Genomic DNA, 23,569 nt, shown 5'->3' on the forward strand with positions numbered 1-23,569 from the left:
TGTGGACTCGTCAGACCACAGAACACTTTTCCACATGAGTCCATCTTAGATGATCTCGGGCCCAGCGAAGCCGGCGGCGTTTCTGGGTGTTGTTGATAAATGGCTTTGGATTTGCATAGTAGAGTTTTAACTTGCACTTACAGATGTAGCGACCAACTGTAGTTACTGACAGTGGTTTTCTGAAGTGTTCCTGAGCCCACGTGGTGATATCCTTTACACACGCTCGCTTTTTGATGCAGTACCGCCTGAGGGATCGAAGGTAATGGTGCATTCAATGTTGGTTTTTGGTCTTGCCGCTTATGTGCAGTGATTTCTACAGATTCTCTGAACCTTTTGATGATATTACGGAGCGTAGATGGTGAAATTCTTAAATTCCTTGCAATAGCTGGTTGAGAAATGTTGTTCTTAAACAATTTGCTCACGAATTTGTTGACAAAGTGGGGACCCTAGCCCCGTCCTTGTTTGTGAATTTCATGGAAGCTGCTTTTATACCCAATCATGGCACCCGCCTGTTCCCAATTAGCCTGTTCACCTGTGGGATGTTCCAAATAAGTGTTCGATGAGCATTCCTCAACTTTCTCAGTCTTTTTTGCCACTCGTGCCAGCTTTTTTGAAACATATCGCAGGCATCAAATTCCAAATTAGCTAATATTTGCAAAAAATAACAAAGTTTACCAGTTCGAGCGTTAAATATCGTGTCTTTGCAGTCTATTCAATTGAATATACAGTGGGGCAAAAAAGTATTTAGTCAGCCACCGATTGTGCAAGTTCTCCCACTTAAAATGATGACAGAGGTCTGAAATTTTCATCATAGGTACACTTCAACTGTGAGAGACAGAATGTGAAAAAAAAATCCAGGAATTCACATTGTAGGAATTTTAAAGAATTTATTTGTAAATTATGGTGGAAAATAAGTATTTGGTCACTTCAAACAAGGAAGATCTCTGGCTCTCACAGACCTGTAACTTCTTCTTTAAGAAGCTCTTTTGTCCTCCACTCGTTACCTGTATTAATGGCACCTGTTTGAACTTGTTATCTGTATAAAAGACACCTGTCCACAGCCTCAAACAGTCAGACTCCAAACTCCACTATGGCCAAGACCAAACAGCTGTGGAAGGACACCAGGAAAAGAATTGTAGACCTGCACCAGACTGTGAAGAGTGAATCTACAATAGGCAAGCAGCTTGGTGTGAAAAAATCAACTGTGGGAGCAATTATCAGAAAATGGAAGACATACAAGACCACTGATAATCTCCCTCGATCTGGGGCTCCACGCAAGATCTCATCCCGTGGGGTCAAAATGATCATGAGAACGATGAGTAAAAATCCCAGAACCACACGGAGGGACCTGGTGAATGACCTGCAGAGAGCTGGGACCAAAGTAACAAAGGTTACCATCAGTAACACACTACGCCGACAGGGAATCAAATCCTGCAGTGCCAGACGTGTCCCCCTGCTTAAGCCAGTGCATGTCCAGGCCCGTCTGAAGTTTGCCAGAGAGCACATGGATGATACAGCAGAGGATTGGGAGAATGTCATGTGGTCAGATGAAACCAAAATAGAACTTTTTGGTATAAACTCAACTCATCGTGTTTGGAGAAAGAAAAATACTGAGTTGCATCCCAAGAACACCATACCTACTGTGAAGCATGGGGGTGGAAACATCATGCTTTGGGGCTGTTTTTCTGCTAAGGGGACAGGCCGACTGATCCGTGTTAAGGAAACAATGAATGGAGCCATGTATCGTGAGATTTTGAGCCAAAACCTCCTTCCATCAGTGAGAGCTTTGAAGATGAAACGTGGCTGGGTCTTCCAGCATGACAATGATCCCAAACACACCGCCCGGGCAACGAAGGAGTGGCTCCGTAAGAAGCATTTGAAAGTCCTGGAGTGGCCTAGCCAGTCTCCAGACCTCAACCCCATAGAAAACTGTGGAGGGAGTTGAAAGTCCGTGTTGCTCGGCGACAGCCCCCAAAACATCACTGCTCTCGAGAAGATCTGCATGGAGGAATGGGCCAAAATACCAGCTACTGTGTGTGCAAACCTGGTAAAGACCTATAGTAATCGTTTGACCTCTGTTATTGCCAACAAAGGTTATATTACAAAGTATTGAGATGAATTTTTGTTATTGACCAAATACTTATTTTCCACCATAATTTACAAATAAATTCTTTAAAAATCCTACAATGTGAATTCCTGGATTTTTTTTCCACATTCTGTCTCTCACAGTTGAAGTGTACCTATGATGAAAATTACGGACCTCTGTCATCATTTTAAGTGGGAGAACTTGCACAATTGGTGGCTGACTACCGTATTTTCCGCACCATAAGGCGCCCTGGGTTATAAGCCGCGCCTTCAATGAACGGCATATTTCAAAACTTTGTCCACCTATAAGCCGCCCGGTGTTGTAAGCCGCATCTAACTGCGCTAAAGGAATGTCAAAAAAACAGTCAGATAGGTCAGTCAAACTTTAATAATATATTAAAAACCAGCGTTCTAACAACTCTGTTCACTCCCAAAATGTACGCAAATGTGCAATCACAAACATACGTATATCAACATGGACAGAGCTGCGTGAAAAAAGCCACCCGGCCTCTTCGCGTAAACTTAAACTTACCTTAACCACTTGCTCATCTTTTCTTCATCCATCCCTTCGAGTTAGCTTTTATGATGACGCCGGCTGGAAAGGTCTCTTTTGGCAAGGTCTTCCTTTTGAATATCACCATGGGTGGAAGTTTCTGGCCATTAGCATGGCAAGCTAGAACCACAGTGAAGGATGACTTCTCATTCCCTGTGGTGCGAATATTCACCGTACGTGCTCCCGTTGTATCCACAGTGCGGTTCACAGGAATATCAAAAGTCAGTGGAACCTCGTCCATGTTGATAATGTTCTCTGGCCGGATCTTTTTTTCAGCTATCTTGTTTTTACAATATGCACGGAAAGTAGCCAGCTTTTCTTGAAAGTCTTTAGGCAGTTGCTGTGAAATAGTAGTCCGTGTGCGGATGGAGAGATTGCGTCTTTTCATGAACCGGAAACCTGTCGCTTAGTAGGAGCCATTTTGTGGTCTTTACAGATGTAAACACACAAAGGAAATGAAACGTAATATCCGCGCGCTTCTTCTTCTTCTACGGGGGCGGGTGGTTGCTTACAGTAGAAGAAGAAGCGCTTCCTGTTCTATGGGGGCGGGTGCTTACCTTGGCGGTTGCTTGCGTAGAAGAAGAAGCACTTCCTCTTCTACGGGGAAAAAAGATGGCGGCTGTTTACCGTAGTTGCGAGACCTAAACTTTATGAAAATGAATCTTAATATTAATCCATATATAAAGCGCACCGGGTTAAAAGCCGCACTGTCAGCTTTTGAGTAAATTTGTGGTTTTTAGGTGCGGCTAATAGTGCGGAAAATACGGTACATGTTTTTTTTTCTACTGATTGATGCAAACTAGTTGGGCCTGATTGGCTATTATTGTAAGCTTATGAGAAAAGTCTGCATAATGCGCCGCAAAAGTTTGTACATATTTATCTTCATGTTTTAGTTGGACAGTGAAAAGGTACACGGGAGCCACAAACCACCGAGAGAGGATCTCCAGCACTTTCACGCCGTGCGGGAGCTTCATCTTCTCTGGCAGCGAGGATGGAATGGCGTATGTTTGGAACACCGAAACCGGTAAGACTTGTGTTTTTTCTTATTAAAATTATTATAGATGAATGATAAATGCTTTAAAATGTAATATCGGAAATTATCGGTACCGGTTTCAAAAAGTACAATTTATGACTTTTTAAAACGCCGCTGTACGGAGTGGTACACGGACGTAGGGAGAAGTACAGAGCGCCAATAAACCTTAAACTCACCCCCAAATCCTCCACACGACACCTCCGCTCCGGACAGGCTAACCTCCTCCAACCTCCGAGGACAAAGCTGCGAACAATGGGAGACCGGGCTTTCTGCTCAGCCGCTCCCAGTCTGTGGAACGCTCTCTGTTAGAATAATTGTTTGTAAGTTATCACAAAAGAAACATTATATTGCATTATGTTCCTGATGAGAAGATGAAGGCTGTATTTCGAGGCCTAACAAGAGGAGGAAGGCTCGTGAAACGCCACTGTGATTTCAGCACGGACAGATGGCAGGATGTGCTCAACTCCCGGAGGAACTCTCTTTGAAGTGTTAAACGAACTCTCTTTGAAGTGGTTCCCAAACTCTCTTCCAACTATTTGGTCAACGCTATTTACGACCCGCTGCCCTCTTGAAGTTGCTGTGGACAGGAGACGGGAGGGGTTGTCCATTGTCCTCCAACACCTGCCCCAGCTGGATCCAGGAAGAGCCCAAGCCCGAGAAGTCCTCTTCTTGGACTTCAAGGCGACCGAAAACTATGACTGTTTTACATACTCCCAATTCCTGCTGTGACATATGTTGGTGCGTGAACATGGAACATCTGAATTAAAAGAGGAGACGAAGACCTTCTTCGTCAGAGCGTGCTAAGACACTGTAAGAGGTTACAGGTTGACGCATGTCTCTCACCAATTGAGTCCAAATTGAATTCTGTCTCTGTTTGATTCTTTGCCTTTTGTCCTGTTTAACAGATGTCCTGTGTTTGAACGTGACACTCTCCCTGACCACCTGAGGGCACCACAGACTGTGGATGATTTTTAAAAAAGGCTTAAAACCCCTTCTTTTAAAAAAATCATTTTTTTAGATACATGTATACTAGTTTTAGCTATTTGGTTGTTCTATTTTAAATTTTTTATTTTTTTTTTTAATACACTGTAGCACTTTGAGGTTGTTTACTCAATGTAAAGAGCTTTTTACAAATAAAATCTATTATTATTATTATTATTATTATTATTATTATTAAAGGCACTGCCTTTGCGTGCCGGCCCAGTCACGTAATATCTACGGCTTTTCACACACACAAGTTAATGCCACGCATACTTGGTCAACAGCCATACAGGTCACACTGAGGGTGGCCGTATAAATTTTAATAATTTTTTTTTTTAATACACTGTAGCACTTTGAGGTTGTTTACTCAATGTAAAGAGCTTTTTACAAATAAAATCTATTATTATTATTATTATTATTATTATTAAAGGCACTGCCTTTGCGTGCCGGCCCAGTCACGTAATATCTACGGCTTTTCACACACACAAGTGAATGCAATGCATACTTGGTCAACAGCCATACAGGTCACACTGAGGGTGGCCGTATAAATTTTAATTATTTTTTTTTTAATACACTGTAGCACTTTGAGGTTGTTTACTCAATGTAAAGAGCTTTTTACAAATAAAATCTATTATTATTATTATTATTATTATTATTACAGGCACTGCCTTTGCGTGCCGGCCCAGTCACGTAATATCTACGGCTTTTCACACACACAAGTGAATGCAATGCATACTTGGTCAACAGCCATACAGGTCACACTGAGGGTGGCCGTATAAATTTGAATTTTTTTTTTTTTAATACACTGTAGCACTTTGAGGTTGTTTACTCAATGTAAAGTGCTTTTTACAAATAAAATCTATTATTATTATTATTATTATTATTATTATTATTAAAGGCACTGCCTTTGCCTGCCGGCCCAGTCACGTAATATCTACGGCTTTTCACACACACAAGTGAATGCGATCCATACTTGGTCAACAGCCATACAGGTCACACTGAGGCTGGCCGTATAAACAACTTTAACACTGTTACAAATATGCGCCACACTGTGAACCCACACCAAACAAGAATGACAAACACATTTCGCACCGTAGCACAACATAAACACAACAGAACAAATACCCAGAAACCCTTGCAGCACTAACTCTTCCGGGACACTACAATAAACCCCAACCCCGCCCACCATAACCTCCTCATGCTCTCTCAGGGAGAGCATGTCCCAAATTCCAAACTGCTGTTTTGAGGCATGTTAAAAAAAATGAATGCACTTTGTGACTTCAATAATAAATATGGCAGTGCCATGTTGGCATTTTTTTTTCCCATAACTTGAGTTGATTTATTTTGGAAAACCTTGTTACCTTGGGGCATCACAACAAAATTAGGCATAATAATGTGTTAATTCCACCACTGTATATATCGGTTGATATCGGAATCGGTAATTAAGAGTTGGACAATATCGGATATCAGCAAAAAAGCCATTATCTGACATTTCTAAAAATGATGTATTGTGAAGAAGAGTAAAAAAATGAACTGGAGCTCATTATCTGTCTTGACAGGTGACCAGGTGGCCATGTACTCTGAGCTTTGTTACAGCTCGGCTCTCTGCGGCGTCTCCTTCCACCCTCACGAAAACATGGTGGCTTTCTGCGCCTTCGGAGAAAAGCAGCCCGTGCACGTTTACCTCCACGACCGCAAAGGTACCGTACGACGCCGCGATAACGTGCACGCAGAAGTCGAGCCAGGCACGGTCTTTCCTCTCCCGCCACAGTCTCCCAGCTGGACGCGCGCAGCATGAAGGAGCTCCGGTCGACCTCTGCCGACACCAGAACCACCAGGAACACGCCCGACCCGCTCCCCAGCACGTGCGCGTCCTCCGCCCTGGACCACTTCAGCCAGATGACCCGGCTGGCGTTGAAGATGCAGCGAGTCAAAGACCAAATGGATTCAGTCCTTGTAAATACACCTGCTCTTTTCCCCACAAATCACAATTTTCATGTGAGCTTATTGACCTTGTGACTTCTTCAAGGAGCCTCCACACAGATCTTCAAGTGGATACGAGCCAGGTTGGATTTCACATTTCTTTATTTTATTTTAATTTCTTTACAATGAACCAGTGTTGGCTTACACCAGGGGTCCTCAACCCAAAATGTCAAAAGAGCCATTTTGAACCAAAAATACAAAAAAAATCTGTCTGGAGCTGCAAAAAATTAAAAGCCTTATATAAGTGTTATAATGAAGGCAACACATGATGTAAGTGTCTATATTAGCTATAATAGCCTACTATCAAAATGACTTTAAAAGTCTTATATAAGTGTTATAATGAAGGCAACACATGATGTAAGTGTCTATATTAGCCATAATAGCCTACTATCAAAATGACTTTAAAAGTCTTATATAAGTGTTATAATGAAGGCAACACATGATGTACCGTATTTTCCGCACCATAAGGCGCCCTGGGTTATAAGCCGCGCCTTCAATGAACGGCATATTTCAAAACTTTGTCCACCTATAAGCCGCCCCGTGTTGTAAGCCGCATCTAACTGCGCTAAAGGAATGTCAAAAAAACAGTCAGATAGGTCAGTCAAACTTTAATAATATATAAAAACCAGCGTGATGTGGGCGCGCATGGAGTCGTATATCAACATGGACGGAGCTGCGTGAAAAAAGCCACCCGGCCTCTTCGCGTAAACTTAAACTTACCTTAACCACTCGCTCATCTTTTCTTCATCCATCCATCCCTTCGAGTTAGCTTTTATGATGACGCCGGCTGGAAAGGTCTCTTTTGGCAAGGTCTTCCTTTTGAATATCACCATGGGTGGAAGTTTCTGGCCATTAGCATGGCAAGCTAGAACCACAGTGAAGGATGACTTCTCATTCCCTGTGGTGCGAATATTCACCGTACGTGCTCCCGTTGTATCCACAGTGCGTTTCACAGGAATATCAGTTGCTGTGAAATAGTAATCCGTGTGTGGATGGAGAGATTGCGTCTTTTCATGAACCGGATCCCTGACGCTTAGTAGGAGCCATTTTGTGGTCTTTACAGATGTAAACACACAAAGGAAATGAAACGTACGGTGATATCCGCGCGCTTTTTCTTCTTCTACGCGGGCGGGTGGTTGCTTACAGTAGAAGAAGAAGCGCTTCCTGTTCTATGGGGGCGGGTGCTTACCTTGGCGGTTGCTTGCGTAGAAGAAGAAGCGCTTCCTGTTCTACCGGGAAAAAAGATGGCGGCTGTTTACCGAAGTTGCGAGATCGAAACTTTATGAAAATGAATCGTAATATTAATCCATATATAAAGCGCACCGGGTTAAAAGCCGCACTGTCAGCTTTTGAGTAAATTTGTGGTTTTTAGGTGCGGCTAATAGTGCGGAAAATACGGTACTATCAAAATGACTTTAAAAGTCTTATATACAGTGGGGCAAAAAAGTATTTAGTCAGCCACCGATTGTGCAAGTTCTCCCACTTAAAATGATGACAGAGGTCTGTAATTTTCATCATAGGTACACTTCAACTGTGAGAGACAGAATGTGAAAAAACATCCAGGAATTCACATTGTAGGAATTTTAAATAATTTATTTGTAAATTATGGTGGAAAATAATTCAAACAAGGAAGATCTCTGGCTCTCACAGACCTGTAACTTCTTCTTTAAGAAGCTCTTCTGTCCTCCACTTGTTACCTGTATTAATGGCACCTGTTTGAACTTGTTATCTGTACAAAAGACACCTGTCCACAGCCTCAAACAGTCAGACTCCAAACTCCACTATGGCCAAGACCAAAGAGATGTCGAAGGACACCAGGAAAAGAATTGTAGACCCGCACCAAACTGTGAAGAGTGAATCTACAATAGGCAAGCAGCTTGGTGTGAAAAAATCAACTGTGGGAGCAATTATCAGAAAATGGAAGACATACAAGACCACTGATAATCTCCCTCGATCTGGGGCTCCACGCAAGATCTCATCCCGTGGGGTCAAAATGATCATGAGAACGATGAGTAAAAATCCCAGAACCACACGGAGGGACCTGGTGAATGACCTGCAGAGAGCTGGGACCAAAGTAACAAAGGTTACCATCAGTAACACACTACGCCGACAGGGAATCAAATCCTGCAGTGCCAGACGTGTCCCCCTGCTTAAGCCAGTGCATGTCCAGGCCCGTCTGAAGTTTGCCAAAGAGCACATGGATGATACAGCAGAGGATTGGGAGAATGTCATGTGGTCAGATGAAACCAAAATAGAACTTTTTGGTATAAACTCAACTCATCGTGTTTGGAGGAAGAAGAATACTGAGTTGCATCCTAAGAACACCATACCTACTGTGAAGCATGGGGGTGGAAACATCATGCTTTGGGGCTGTTTTTCTGCTAAGGGGACAGGCCGACTGATCCGTGTTAAGGAAAGAATGAATGGGGCCATGTATCGTGAGATTTTGAGCCAAAACCTCCTTCCATCAGTGAGAGCTTTGAAGATGAAACGTGGCTGGGTCTTCCAGCATGACAATGATCCCAAACACACCGCCCGGGCAACGAAGGAGTGGCTCCGTAAGAAGCATTTGAAAGTCCTGGAGTGGCCTAGCCAGTCTCCAGACCTCAACCCCATAGAAAATCTGTGGAGGGAGTTGAAAGTCCGTGTTGCTCGGCGACAGCCCCAAAACATCACTGCTCTCGAGAAGATCTGCATGGAGGAATGGGCCAAAATACCAGCTACTGTGTGTGCAAACCTGGTAAAGACCTCTGTCATCATTTAAAGTGGGAGAACTTGCACAATTGGTGGCTGACTAAATACTTTTTTGCCCCACTGTAAGTGTTATAATGAAGGCAACACATGATGTAAGTGTCTATATTATCTATAATAGCCTACTATCAAAATGGCTTTAAAAGTCTTATATAAGTGTTATAATGAAGGCAACACATGATGTAAGTGTCTATATTAGCTATAATAGCCTACTATCAAAATGACTTTAAAAGTCTTATATAAGTGTTATAATGAAGTCAACACATGATGTAAGTGTCTATATTAGCTATAATAGCCTACTATCAAAATGACTTTAAAAGTCTTATAAAAGTGTTATAATGAAGGCAACACATGATGTAAGTGTCTATATTAGCTATAATAGCCTACGATGAAAATGACTTTAAAAGTCTTATATAAGTGTTATGACGACAATACATGATGTAAGTGTCTATATTAGCTATAATAGCCTACTATCAAAATTACTTACTGAAGCAAATCTTGGTTGACAAAAATGTTGAAATGTAACATTTATTTTACACATTTTTACAACATTAGTAAATCAGAGGCTACTGAGAAATTGAGATAACTCCTGGAAATGACTGGCTTTTAATGGCCAAAGGTATAGATGTGTGTGTCCATGTTAAAGGAAATGGCAGACTGTCTTCTTCAAATGGATTTATTACAATCTTTGCAAGCTGGGTTACGTTTGCTGTGGTCTGGAACAACATGGCACACAAACAGCTATCAAAAATGCAGCCAATATTACATAGAGATAATATGTCAGTAGAAATGCAGATATAAATGAAATTAAAGCTGCAAGCAGCGTTGGTTGGGCCCGCGTATTTGGCAGGTGCTAGTCCTAAGTGTCCCAATACTTTTGTCAAGTATTAGTCCCAAGTGTCCCAATACTTTTGTCCAGTGTAAGTGTCCCAATACTTGTGTCCAGTGGTAGTCCTAAGTGTCCCAATACTTTAGTCTACTTTTAGTGCGAAGTGTCCCAATACTTTTGTCCAGTTTTAGTCCTAAGTGTCCCAATACTTTTGTCCAGTGGTAATCCGAAGTGTCCCAATACTTATGTCAAGTTGTAGTCAAGTGTCCCAATACTTTTGTCAAGTTTTAGTCCAAGTGGCCCAATACTTTTGTCAAGTTGTAGTCCTAAGTGTCCCAATACTTTTGTCCAGTTTTAGTCCCAAGTGGCCCAATACTTATGTCAAGTTGTAGTCCTAAGTGTCCCAATACTTTAGTCAATTTCTGGTCCTAAGTGTCCCAAAAGTTTTGTCCAGTTTTAGTCCTAAGTGTCCCAATACTTTTGTCCAGTGTAAGTGTCCCAATACTTTTGTCAAGTGGTAGTCCTAAGTGTCCCAATACTTTTGTCCAGTTTTAGTCCCAAGTGTCCCAATACTTTGGTCAAGTTGTAGTCGTAAGTGTCCCAATACTTTTGTCAAGTTGTAGTCAAGTATCCCAATACTTTTGTCAAGTTTTAGTCCAAGTGGCCCAATACTTTTGTCAAGTTGTAGTCCTAAGTGTCCCTATACTTTTGTCCAGTGTAAGTGTCCCAATACTTGTGTCCAGTGGTAGTCCTAAGTGTCCCAATACTTTAGTCTACTTTTAGTGCGAAGTGTCCCAATACTTTTGTCCAGTTTTAGTCCTAAGTGTCCCAATACTTTTGTCCAGTGGTAATCCGAAGTGTCCCAATACTTATGTCAAGTTGTAGTCAAGTGTCCCAATACTTTTGTCAAGTTTTAGTGCGAAGTGTCCCAATACCTTTGTCCAGTTTTAGTCCTAAGTGTCCCAATACTTTTGTCCAGTGGTAATCCGAAGTGTCCCAATACTTATGTCAAGTTGTAGTCAAGTGTCCCAATACTTTTGTCAAGTTTTAGTCCAAGTGGCCCAATACTTTTGTCAAGTTGTAGTCCTAAGTGTCCCAATACTTTTGTCCAGTTTTAGTCCCAAGTGGCCCAATACTTATGTCAAGTTGTAGTCCTAAGTGTCCCAATACTTTAGTCAATTTCTGGTCCTAAGTGTCCCAAAAGTTTTGTCCAGTTTTAGTCCTAAGTGTCCCAATACTTTTGTCCAGTGTAAGTGTCCCAATACTTTTGTCAAGTGGTAGTCCTAAGTGTCCCAATACTTTTGTCCAGTTTTAGCCCCAAGTGTCCCAATACTTTGGTCAAGTTGTAGTCAAGTATCCCAATACTTTTGTCAAGTTTTAGTCCAAGTGGCCCAATACTTTTGTCAAGTTGTAGTCCTAAGTGTCCCAATACTTTTGTCCAGTGTAAGTGTCCCAATACTTGTGTCCAGTGGTAGTCCTAAGTGTCCCAATACTTTAGTCTACTTTTAGTGCGAAGTGTCCCAATACTTTTGTCCAGTTTTAGTCCTAAGTGTCCCAATACTTTTGTCCAGTGGTAATCCGAAGTGTCCCAATACTTATGCCAAGTTGTAGTCAAGTGTCCCAATACTTTTGTCAAGTTTTAGTCTAAGTGGCCCAATACTTTTGTCAAGTTGTAGTCCTAAGTGTCCCAATACTTTTGTCCAGTTTTAGTCCCAAGTGGCCCAATACTTATGTCAAGTTGTAGTCCTAAGTGTCCCAATACTTTAGTCAATTTCTGGTCCTAAGTGTCCCAAAAGTTTTGTCCAGTTTTAGTCCTAAGTGTCCCAATACTTTTGTCCAGTGTAAGTGTCCCAATACTTTTGTCAAGTGGTAGTCCTAAGTGTCCCAATACTTTTGTCCAGTTTTAGTCCCAAGTGTCCCAATACTTTGGTCAAGTTGTAGTCGTAAGTGTCCCAATACTTTTGTCCAGTGTAGGTGTCCCAATATTTTTGTCCAGAGGTAGTCCTAAGTGTCCCAATACTTTTGTCTACTTTTAGTCCGAATTGTCCCAATACTTTTGTCTAGTGTACCTACCTTGTCAAATTGTGTGGGCATGCTGGTGCTGCCTGCTTTTAAGCAGCCCTACTTGAAAAAACAGCAGCATCAGCGCAGAGGTTCTTTGAAGGGTCATAAAATCAAAACCGGAGCAGGTATTAAAACTATTTCGATAACTTTTAATCAAAAGGGTTCAATCTCTCTCCTGTGTTAGTTTGAAGCCGAAACGACAAACACGCTCAGAGGAGATAATGTTTGAAGAAAGGTGACCGGTTTTTACAAAAATGTTGTGTTGAAGGGGGAATAGCAAACTTCCTGTAGATTTTTGCTGGGGGTTGTCAATTTATGAAATGTAGGTCTAAGTGAGACCTACGGAGAGGTTTTTGTTTCATGTCTCTCCGACCTTCCCGGTGGGAGTTACAGGCAGTTGTGTCATTTCTTTCTTCCGAGGAGCAGTTTTTTCTCCGTTTTATTAAAAAATTGCTCCAGAGCGCAATTTTTAAATTTGGGGTTAGGTTTTTTATTAGATCGCAATTCTTGCCAGTCCTGATGTGTGCGTTCAGTTTGGTGAGTTTTGAAGCATGTTAAGGGGGTCAAATTACAGCTCAAAAAGGCAAAAGTGACTGTTTTTAGTACTTTTTTGTCTTGAAGGGGGAATTGCCAACTTCCTGTTGATTTTTGCCCGAGGATGTACAATTATAAAAGGTAGATGTAAGTCAGACCTACATAGAGGTTTTTGTTTCATGTCTCTTCGACCTTCCTAGTGGGAGTTACAGGCAGTCTAGTTTTTTTTTTTTCCTAGGGGGCGCTAGAGCGCAATTTTGAGTTTTGGGGTTCGGTTTTTTTTATTAAAAGACAATTTTCGCAGGTCCTGATGTGTGGGTCAAATGTGGTGAGTTTTGAAGCATGTTAAGTGGGTCAAATTAGTGCTCAAAGAGGCGGCCGGTATAATAATAATAAAACCTTACAAATTCAATAGGTCCTTATGTCCTTATGTCCCATTGCAATGGGCCATGCGGGCCCTAATAAACAGAGGACATAGGAAATTAAATGAGCTCAAACATAACTACAAGTGAGGCATAATGATGCAATGAAGCTAGCCTAAATAGCATGTTAGCATTGATCAGCTAGCAGTCATGCACTGACCAAATATGCCCGATTAGCACTCCAACAATATCTATAACATCAACAAAGCTCACCTTTGTGCATTGACGCACAGCATAAAAAGTTTGGTGGACAAAATGAGACAGAATGAGTGGCATAAAATATTTATTTCTCTGGCATCGTCGTAGAAAGTTATACAGGTAAACAAACTACGGTCAGTTCAAGGACCGCCGAAATTAGTAGGACAAAACGGCGCTGGTCATATACTCTCATCAGAGAATGATGTTTAATATAAAAAGTGGGATTTCTAACAATTAGGGAGGTTTGTGTCATGTTGTCCTCCTACGGAAGCCCTAATAAAACATAAATATATTTTTGCAGACTCCTGGCTAATAAATCTTGTCAACAACCTATTTTCCCCTGACAAAAATAAGACAATAACTAATCAAAACAAATGCTTGTTGACTAAGACTTTGACAAAATTAACTGACATTTTAGTCAAGGAATAAAAACATTGTGTAATTATGTTGACTAAAACGTAATCATTTTAGCTTATATAGATTTTTGCCCAAAAGACTGACTAAAACTCAATTAAAAACTGCTGTCAAAATAAAAACACTGCAATGAACTCATCTTCTATTTTATGTCCTTCAATGACAGGAAGGAGCTTGTTATCATCGGACATCAGCACGGTACGTATTTTTTCCATTTGCAACGCACTCATTAAGTACACACACTCTTATGTCAAATACACAAAATATACAAACCCCGTTTCCATATGAGTTGGGAAATTGTGTTAGATGTAAATATAAACGGAATACAATGATTTGCAAATCATTTTCAACCCATATTCAGTTGAATATGCTACAAAGACAACATATTTGATGTTCAAACTGATAAACATTTTATTTATTTTTTTTGCAAATCATTACCGTATTTTCCGCACCATAAGGCGCCCTGGGTTATAAGCCGCGCCTTCAATGAACGGCATATTTCAAAACTTTGTCCACCTATAAGCCGCCCCGTGTTATAAGCCGCATCTAACTGCGCTAAAGGAATGTCAAAAAAACAGTCAGTCAAGCTTTAATAATATATTAAAAACCAGCGTGATGTGGGCGCGCATGGAGTCGTATATCAACATGGACGGAGCTGCGTGAAAAAAGCCACCCGGCCTCTTCGCGTGAACTTCCCTTAACCACTCGCTCATCTTTTCTTCATCCATCCATCCCTTCGAGTTAGCTTTTATGATGACGCCGGCTGGAAAGGTCTCTTTTGGCAAGGTCTTCCTTTTGAATATCACCATGGGTGGAAGTTTCTGGCCATTAGCATGGCAAGCTAGAACCACAGTGAAGGATGACTTCTCATTCCCTGTGGTGCGAATATTCACCGTACGTGCTCCCGTTGTATCCACAGTGCGGTTCACAGGAATATCAAAAGTCAGTGGAACCTCGTCCATGTTGATAATGTTCTCTGGCCGGATCTTTTTTTCAGCTATCTTGTTTTTACAATATGCACGGAAAGTAGCCAGCTTTTCTTGAAAGTCTTTAGGCAGTTGCTGTGAAATAGTAGTCCGTGTGCGGATGGAGAGATTGCGTCTTTTCATGAACCGGAAACCTGTCGCTTAGTAGGAGCCATTTTGTGGTCTTTACAGATGTAAACACACAAAGGAAATGAAACGTAATATCCGCGCGCTTCTTCTTCTTCTACGCGGGCGGGTGGTTGCTTACAGTAGAAGAAGAAGCGCTTCCTGTTCTATGGGGGCGGGTGCTTACCTTGGCGGTTGCTTGCGTAGAAGAAGAAGCACTTCCTCTTCTACGGGGAAAAAAGATGGCGGCTGTTTACCGTAGTTGCGAGACCGAAACTTTATGAAAATGAATCTTAATATTAATCCATATATAAAGCGCACCGGGTTATAAGCCGCACTGTCAGCTTTTGAGTAAATTTGTGGTTTTTAGGTGCGGCTAATAGTGCGGAAAATACGGTAACTTGAGAATTTGATGCCAGCAACACGTGACAAAGAAGTTGGGAAAGGTGGCAATAAATACTGATAAAGTTGAGGAATGCTCATCAAACACTTATTTGGAACATCCCACAGGTGTGCAGGCTAATTGGGAACAGGTGGGTGCCATGATTGGGTATAAAAACAGCTTCCCAAAAAATGCTCAGTCTTTCCCAAGAAAGGATGGGGCGAGGTACACCCCTTTGTCCGAAATTGCGTGAGCAAATAGTCGAACAGTTTAAGAACAACGTTTCTCAAAGTGCAATTGCAAGAAATTTAGGGATTTCAACATCTATGGTCCATAATATCATCAAAAGGTTCAGAGAATCTGGAGAAATCACTCCACGTAAGCGGCATGGCCGGAAACCATAACCGTAACAGCCATGTGGCCCTCAATGAAAAGCAGTGTGACACGCCTGTTCTAACTGATCTTTTTTGTAACACGGTTAATGAATGAAGTGTAGTTATTTCTGCACAATAACTCAGATATGGCAACACTAGCGAGCATTCTCCTGCTTATGAGGGGTTTTTTTTAAATGAAATTGATGTGCAAGTGTGCCTTATTTTGTGAGCAGTGTTTTCTAAATGCAGCATGTTTTCTGTGCACCCTCCAGATAAGATCCAACGTGTCACTTCCGCCGCTGTCGGGCGGCTTCAGTCCAGTTGGTCAACATCGAAAGGGGACGTCGTCCTTCAGGCGTCAGGCTGTGAGGATGCCGTCTTGTGAAATGTTCATTGTGTGAATGCTCCAAAACATGCTTTTCTACACCATAATCATCTATTATTAGGGACCGCAATGTCCCTTTGGGACAGAGGACCCTATTGTATTTGTAAGGTTTTATTATTATTATTATTCCGCCGCCTCTTTGAGCTGTAATTTGACCCTCTTAACATGCTTCAAAACTCACCAAATTTGACACACACATCAGGACTGGCGAAAATTGCCATCTAAACAAAAACCAAACTTTAAAAATCAAAATTGCGCTCTCGCGCCCCCTAGGAAGAAAAAAAAAAGACAAAACTGCCTGTAACTTCCAGTAGGAATGTCGTAGAAACATGAAACAAAAACCTCTATGTAGGTCTCACTTAGACCTAGATTTCATACATCGACAAAAATCAACAGGAAGTTTGCAAATCCCCCTTCAAAACAAAAGTTTTGTAAAAACAGTCACCTTTGCCTCTTTGAGCTGTAATTTGACCCCCTTAACATGCTTCAAAACTCACCAAACTGGACACACACATCAGGACTGGGGAAAATTGCGATCTAATAAAAAAAGCAAACCCCAAAACTCAAAATTGCGCTCTAGCGCCCCCTCGGAAGAAAACACAGACAAAACTGCCTGTAACTTCCAGTAGGAATGTCGTAGAGACATGAAACAAAAACCTCTATGTAGGTCTCACTTAGACCTACATTTCATATATTGACAACCCCCAGCAAAAAAACAACAGGAAGTTTGCAATTCCCCCTTCAAAACAAAAGTTTTGTAAAAACCGGTCACCTTTTTAAAAAAATGATCTCCTCTGAGCACGTTTGTCGTGTCGGCTTCAAACTAGCACAGGAGAGAGATTGAACCCTTCTGATTAAAAGTTAAAGAAAGGGTTTTAATTACTGCTCCGGTTTGGGTTTTATGTGCCGTCAAAGTCGGTCCCGTCCATCGCTGCTTGCAGCTTTAATTATTATTATTCCGCCGCCTCTTTGAGCTGTAATTTGACCCACTTAACATGCTTCAAAACTCACCAAATTTGACACACACATCAGGACTGGCGAAAATTGCCATCTAAACAAAAAACCAAACTTTAAAACTCAAAATTGCGCTCTAGCGCCCCCTAGGAAGAAAATAAAAAAAGACAAAACTGCCTGTAACTTCCAGCACGAATGTCGTAGAGACATGAAACAAAAACCTCTATGTAGGTCTCACTTAGACCTAGATTTCATACATCGACTTTCTTCAGCAAAAATCAACAGGAAGTTTGCAAATCCCCCTTCAAAACAAAAGTTTTGTAAAAACAGTCACCTTTGCCTCTTTGAGCTGTAATTTGACCCCCTTAACATGCTTCAAAACTCACCAAACTGGACACACACATCAGGACTGGGGAAAATTGCGATCTAATAAAAAAAGCAAACCCCAAAACTCAAAATTGCGCTCTAGCGCCCCCTCGGAAGAAAACACAGACAAAACTGCCTGTAACTTCCAGTAGGAATGTCGTAGAGACATGAAACAAAAACCTCTATGTAGGTCTCACTTAGACCTACATTTCATAAATTGACAACCCCCAGCAAAAAAACAACAGGAAGTTTGCAATTCCCCCTTCAAAACAAAAGTTTTGTAAAAACCGGTCACCTTTTTAAAAAAATGATCTCCTCTGAGCACGTTTGTCGTGTCGGCTTCAAACTAGCACAGGAGAGAGATTGAACCCTTCTGATTAAAAGTTAAAGAAAGGGTTTTAATTACTGTTCCGGTTTGGGTTTTATGTGCCGTCAAAGTCGGTCCCGTCCATCGCTGCTTGCAGCTTTAATTATTATTATTCCGCCGCCTCTTTGAGCTGTAATTTGACCCACTTAACATGCTTCAAAACTCACCAAATTTGACACACACATCAGGACTGGCGAAAATTGCCATCTAAACAAAAAACCAAACTTTAAAACTCAAAATTGCGCTCTAGCGCCCCCTAGGAAGAAAATAAAAAAAGACAAAACTGCCTGTAACTTCCAGCACGAATGTCGTAGAGACATGAAACAAAAACCTCTATGTAGGTCTCACTTAGACCTAGATTTCATACATCGACTTTCTTCAGCAAAAATCAACAGGAAGTTTGCAAATCCCCCTTCAAAACAAAAGTTTTGTAAAAACAGTCACCTTTGCCTCTTTGAGCTGTAATTTGACCCCCTTAACATGCTTCAAAACTCACCAAACTGGACACACACATCAGGACTGGCGAAAATTGCGATCTAATAAAAAAAGCAAACCCCAAAACTCAAAATTGCGCTCTAGCGCCCCCTCGGAAGAAAACACAGACAAAACTGCCTGTAACTTCCAGTAGGAATGTCGTAGAGGCATGAAACAAAAACCTCTATGTAGGTCTCACTTAGACCTACATTTCATATATTGACAACCCCCAGCAAAAAAACAACAGGAAGTTTGCAATTCCCCCTTCAAAACAAAAGTTTTGTAAAAACCGGTCACCTTTTTTCAAAAATGATCTCCTCTGAGCACGTTTGTCGTGTCGGCTTCAAACTAGCACAGGAGAGAGATTGAACCCTTCTGATTAAAAGTTGACAAAAGAGTTTTAATTACTGCTCCGGTTTGGGTTTTATGTGCCGTCAAAGTCGGTCCCGTCCATCGCTGCTTGCAGCTTTAATTATTATTATTCCGCCGCCTCTTTGAGCTGTAATTTGACCCACTTAACATGCTTCAAAACTCACCAAATTTGACACACACATCAGGACTGGCGAAAATTGCCATCTAAACAAAAACCAAACTTTAAAAATCAAAATTGCGCTCTCGCGCCCCCTAGGAAGAAAAAAAAGGACAAAACTGCCTGTAACTTCCAGTACGAATGTCGTAGAAACATGAAACAAAAACCTCTATGTAGGTCTCACTTAGACCTAGATTTCATACATCGACAAAAATCAACAGGAAGTTTGCAAATCCCCCTTCAAAACAAAAGTTTTGTAAAAACAGTCACCTTTGCCTCTTTGAGCTGTAATTTGACCCCCTTAACATGCTTCAAAACTCACCAAACTGGACACACACATCAGGACTGGGGAAAATTACGATCTAATAAAAAAAGCAAACCCCAAAACTCAAAATTGCGCTCTAGCGCCCCCTCGGAAGAAAACACAGACAAAACTGCCTGTAACTTCCAGTAGGAATGTCGTAGAGACATGAAACAAAAACCTCTATGTAGGTCTCACTTAGACCTACATTTCATAAATTGACAACCCCCGGCAAAAAAACAACAGGAAGTTTGCAATTCCCCCTTCAAAACAAAAGTTTTGTAAAAACCGGTCACCTTTTTTCAAAAATGATCTCCTCTGAGCACGTTTGTCGTGTCGGCTTCAAACTAGCACAGGAGAGAGATTGAACCCTTCTGATTAAAAGTTGACAAAAGAGTTTTAATTACTGCTCCGGTTTGGGTTTTATGTGCCGTCAAAGTCGGTCCCGTCCATCGCTGCTTGCAGCTTTAATTATTATTATTCCGCCGCCTCTTTGAGCTGTAATTTGACCCTCTTAACATGCTTCAAAACTCACCAAATTTGACACACACATCAGGACTGGCGAAAATTGCCATCTAAACAAAAAAACAAACTTTAAAACTCAAAATTGCGCTCTAGCGCCCCCTAGGAAGAAAAAAAAAAAAGACAAAACTGCCTGTAACTTCCAGCACGAATGTCGTAGAGACATGAAACAAAAACCTCTATGTAGGTCTCACTTAGACCTAGATTTCATACATCGACTTTCTTCAGCAAAAATCAACAGGAAGTTTGCAAATCCCCCTTCAAAACAAAAGTTTTGTAAAAACAGTCACCTTTGCCTCTTTGAGCTGTAATTTTACCCCCTTAACATGCTTCAAAACTCACCAAACTGGACACACACATCAGGACTGGCGAAAATTGCGATCTAATAAAAAAAGCAAACCCCAAAACTCAAAATTGCGCTCTAGCGCCCCCTAGGAATAAAACACAGACAAAACTGCTCCTCGGAAGAAAACACAGACAAAACTGCCTGTAACTTCCAGTAGGAATGTCGTAGAGACATGAAACAAAAACCTCTATGTAGGTCTCACTTAGACCTACATTTCATAAATTGACAACCCCAGGAAGTTTGCAATTCCCCCTTCAAAACAAAAGTTTTGTAAAAACCGGTCACCTTTTTTCAAACATGATCTCCTCTGAACGCGTTTGTCGTGTCGGCTTCAAACTAGCACAGGAGAGAGATTGAACCCTTCTGATTAAAAGTTGACGAAAGAGTTTTAATTACTGCTCCGATTGGGATTTTATGTGCCGTCAAAGTCGGTCCCGTCCATCGCTGCTTGCAGCTTTAATTATTATTATTATTCTCCAGATTTTACCACGCTCTACCTTCCACATTTTTCACCCGATTCAAACTGTTGCAACTTTAAACTGTTCAGCCTATTCGGGAATCGCGGGCTTTCCCTTGACAAATTCCCAGATTTCCCAGAATTCCAGGTTTTCCGGCACATTTTTCCCATTCAAAATGAATCAACCATTTTTCAAACTTCCACCATTTTCCCGTTTTTCAAACCATTCCACCTTCAACACGTTACACTCATCCTGGAAATTCAAACTATAATTTTTCCAAGTTCCAAAAAATTCCAGGAATTGCCAGAATTCCCTTCTTTTTTTTTTCAAACCCTTTTTTGACCTTTTTTTCTGGCGACTACTCCTCCCACATTTTTTTACCCACTTCAACCGTTCCACCGTCCAAACATTTCTTTTAATCAGGAAAAAAAACAAAGTAGTTTTTTTAACTGGAAAATTTCCCAGTTTTCCCGAAATTCCTGGAAATCCGAAATACCCATTTCTCAATTAAAAATTTTACTACTTAAACATTTCTTGACCGATTTGGAAACATCCAACACCAACCATTTCAACTCGATTCAGAACATTTTCTTTTTACCATTTTCTTAAAAATTCCCTTTTTTCCCCAGAATTCACAAATGTTCATGAAATTCCCATTGAAATGAATTGGCCATTTTTCAAACTTCCACCATTTTCACATTTTTCAACCGATTCAAATCATTCCACCTTCAACACGTTCCACTCATCCTGGAAATTCAAACTATGATTTTTCCAAGTTCCAAAAAATTGCAGGAATTGCCAGAATTCCCTTTTTTTTTAAACCCTTTTTTGACCATTTTTTCTGGCGACTACTCCTCCCACATTTTTTACCCACTTCAACCGTTGCACCGTCCAAACATTCCTTTTAATCAGGACAAAAAACAAAGTAGTTTTTTTAACTGGAAAAATTCCCAGTTTTCCCGAAATTCCTGGAAATCCGAAATACCCATTTCTCAATTAAAAATGTTACTACTTAAACATTTCTTGACCGATTTGAAAAAAAATCCAACACCAACCATTTCAACTCGATTCAGAACATTTTATTTTTACCATTTTCTTAAAAATTCCCTTTTTTCCCCAGAATTCACAAATGTTCATGAAATTGCCATTGAAATGAATTGGCCATTTTTCAAACTTCCACCATTTTCACATTTTTCAACCGATTCAAACCATTCCACTTTCAACATATTCCACTCATCCTGGAAATTCAAACTATAATTTTTCCAAGTTCAAAAAAATTCCAGGAATTCACAGAATTTCAAATCCTATTTTCACACTTTTTTTCAACCCACTTCAAGTGTTCCACCGTCAAAACATTCCTCTTTGTCAGGACAAAAAAAACAAAGTTGTTTTTTGAACTGGAAAAATTCCCGGTTTTCCCGAAATTCCAAGAATTCTGTAATACCATTTCGCAATTAAAAATGCTACGTCAACATTTCTCAACCATTTTGAAAAATTCCAACACCAACCATTTCAACTCATTCAGAACATTCAAGTTTTTTTTACCATTTTTTAAAAATTCCCTAGACAATATCCAAAAATTCCCAGTTTTCCCGAAATTCCTGGAAATCCAAAATACCATTTCTCAATTAAAAATGTTACTACTTAAACATTTATTGACCGATTTGAAAAATTCCAACACCAACCATTTCAAATCGATTCAGAACATTTTCTTTTTACCATTTTCTTAAAAATTTCCTTTTTTTCCCCGGAATTCACAAATGTTCATGACGTTCCCATTGAAATGAATTGGCCATTTTTCAAACTTCCACCATTTTCACATTTGTCAACCGATTCAAACCATTCCACCTTCAACACGTTCCACTCATCCTGGAAATTCAAACTATAATTTTTCCAAGTTCCAAAAAATTCCAGGAATTGCCAGAATTCTCTCTTCTTTTTTTTTCAAACCCTTTTTTGACCATTTTTTCTGGCGACTACTCCTCCCACATTTTTTACCCACTTCAACCGTTGCACCGTCCAAACATTCCTTTTAATCAGGACAAAAAACAAAGTATTTTTTTTAACTGGAAAAATTCCCAGTTTTCCCGAAATTCCTGGAAATCCGAAATACCATTTCTCAATTAAAAATGTTACTACTCAAACATTTCTTGACCGATTTGGAAACATCCAACACCAACCATTTCAACTCGATTCAGAACATTTTCTTTTTACCATTTTCTTAAAAATTCCCTTTTTTCCCCAGAATTTACAAATGTTCATGAAATTCCCATTGTTAATGAATTGGCCATTTTTCAAACTTCCACCATTTCCACGTTTTTCAACCGATTCAAACCATTCCACCTTCAACACGTTCCACTCATCCTGGAAATTCAAACTATAATTTTTCCAAGTTCCAAAAAATTCCAGGAATTGCCAGAATTCCCTTTTTTTTTTTTTTCAAACCCTTTTTTGACCATTTTTTCTGGCGACTACTCCTCCCACATTTTTCAACCCACTTCAACCGTTCCACCGTCCAAACTTTCTTCTTAATCAGGACAAAAAACAAAGTAGTTTTTTTAACTGGAAAAATTCCCAGTTTTCCCGAAATTCCTGGAAATCCGAAATACCATTTCTCAATTAAAAATGTTACTACCGTACTTAAACATTTATTGACCGATTTGAAAAATTCCAACACCAACCATTTCAAATCGATTCAGAACATTTTCTTTTTACCATTTTCTTAAAAATTTCCTTTTTTTCCCCGGAATTCACAAATGTTCATGACGTTCCCATTGAAATTAATTGGCCATTTTTCAAACTTCCACCATTTTCACATTTGTAAACCGATTCAAACCATTCCACCTTCAACACGTTCCACTCATCCTGGAAATTCAAACTATAATTTTTCCAAGTTCCAAAAAATTCCAGGAATTGCCAGAATTCCCTTTTTTTTTTTCAAACCCTTTTTTGACCATTTTTTCTGGCGACTACTCCTCCCACATTTTTTACCCACTTCAACCGTTGCACCGTCCAAACATTCCTTTTAATCAGGACAAAAAACAAAGTAGTTTTTTTAACTGGAAAAATTCCCAGTTTTCCCGAAATTCCTGGAAATCCGAAATACCATTTCTCAATTAAAAATGTTACTACTTAAACATTTCTTGACCGATTTGGAAACATCCAACACCAAC

General features: G+C 40.4%; 1 protein-coding gene across 2 annotated transcripts in view; it reads left to right on the top strand.

Moving 5' to 3' along the window:
• The window catches only part of ahi1 (Abelson helper integration site 1), an 82,335-nt gene that overhangs the window by 38,317 nt on the left and 20,449 nt on the right, over positions 1-23,569 (top strand). For both annotated transcript variants that reach the window (XM_061924524.2, XM_072911918.1), the window contains exons 15-20: positions 3,532-3,662; positions 6,212-6,352; positions 6,424-6,608; positions 6,682-6,718; positions 14,014-14,045; positions 15,967-16,059. In XM_061924524.2, the coding sequence (XP_061780508.1) occupies positions 3,532-3,662; positions 6,212-6,352; positions 6,424-6,608; positions 6,682-6,718; positions 14,014-14,045; positions 15,967-16,059 (619 nt within the window). The remainder of the gene's footprint in view (positions 1-3,531; positions 3,663-6,211; positions 6,353-6,423; positions 6,609-6,681; positions 6,719-14,013; positions 14,046-15,966; positions 16,060-23,569) is intronic.

The sequence above is a fragment of the Nerophis lumbriciformis genome, linkage group LG29 (genome assembly GCF_033978685.3).
Source record: "Nerophis lumbriciformis linkage group LG29, RoL_Nlum_v2.1, whole genome shotgun sequence".
Taxonomy (NCBI): Eukaryota; Metazoa; Chordata; class Actinopteri; order Syngnathiformes; family Syngnathidae; genus Nerophis; species Nerophis lumbriciformis.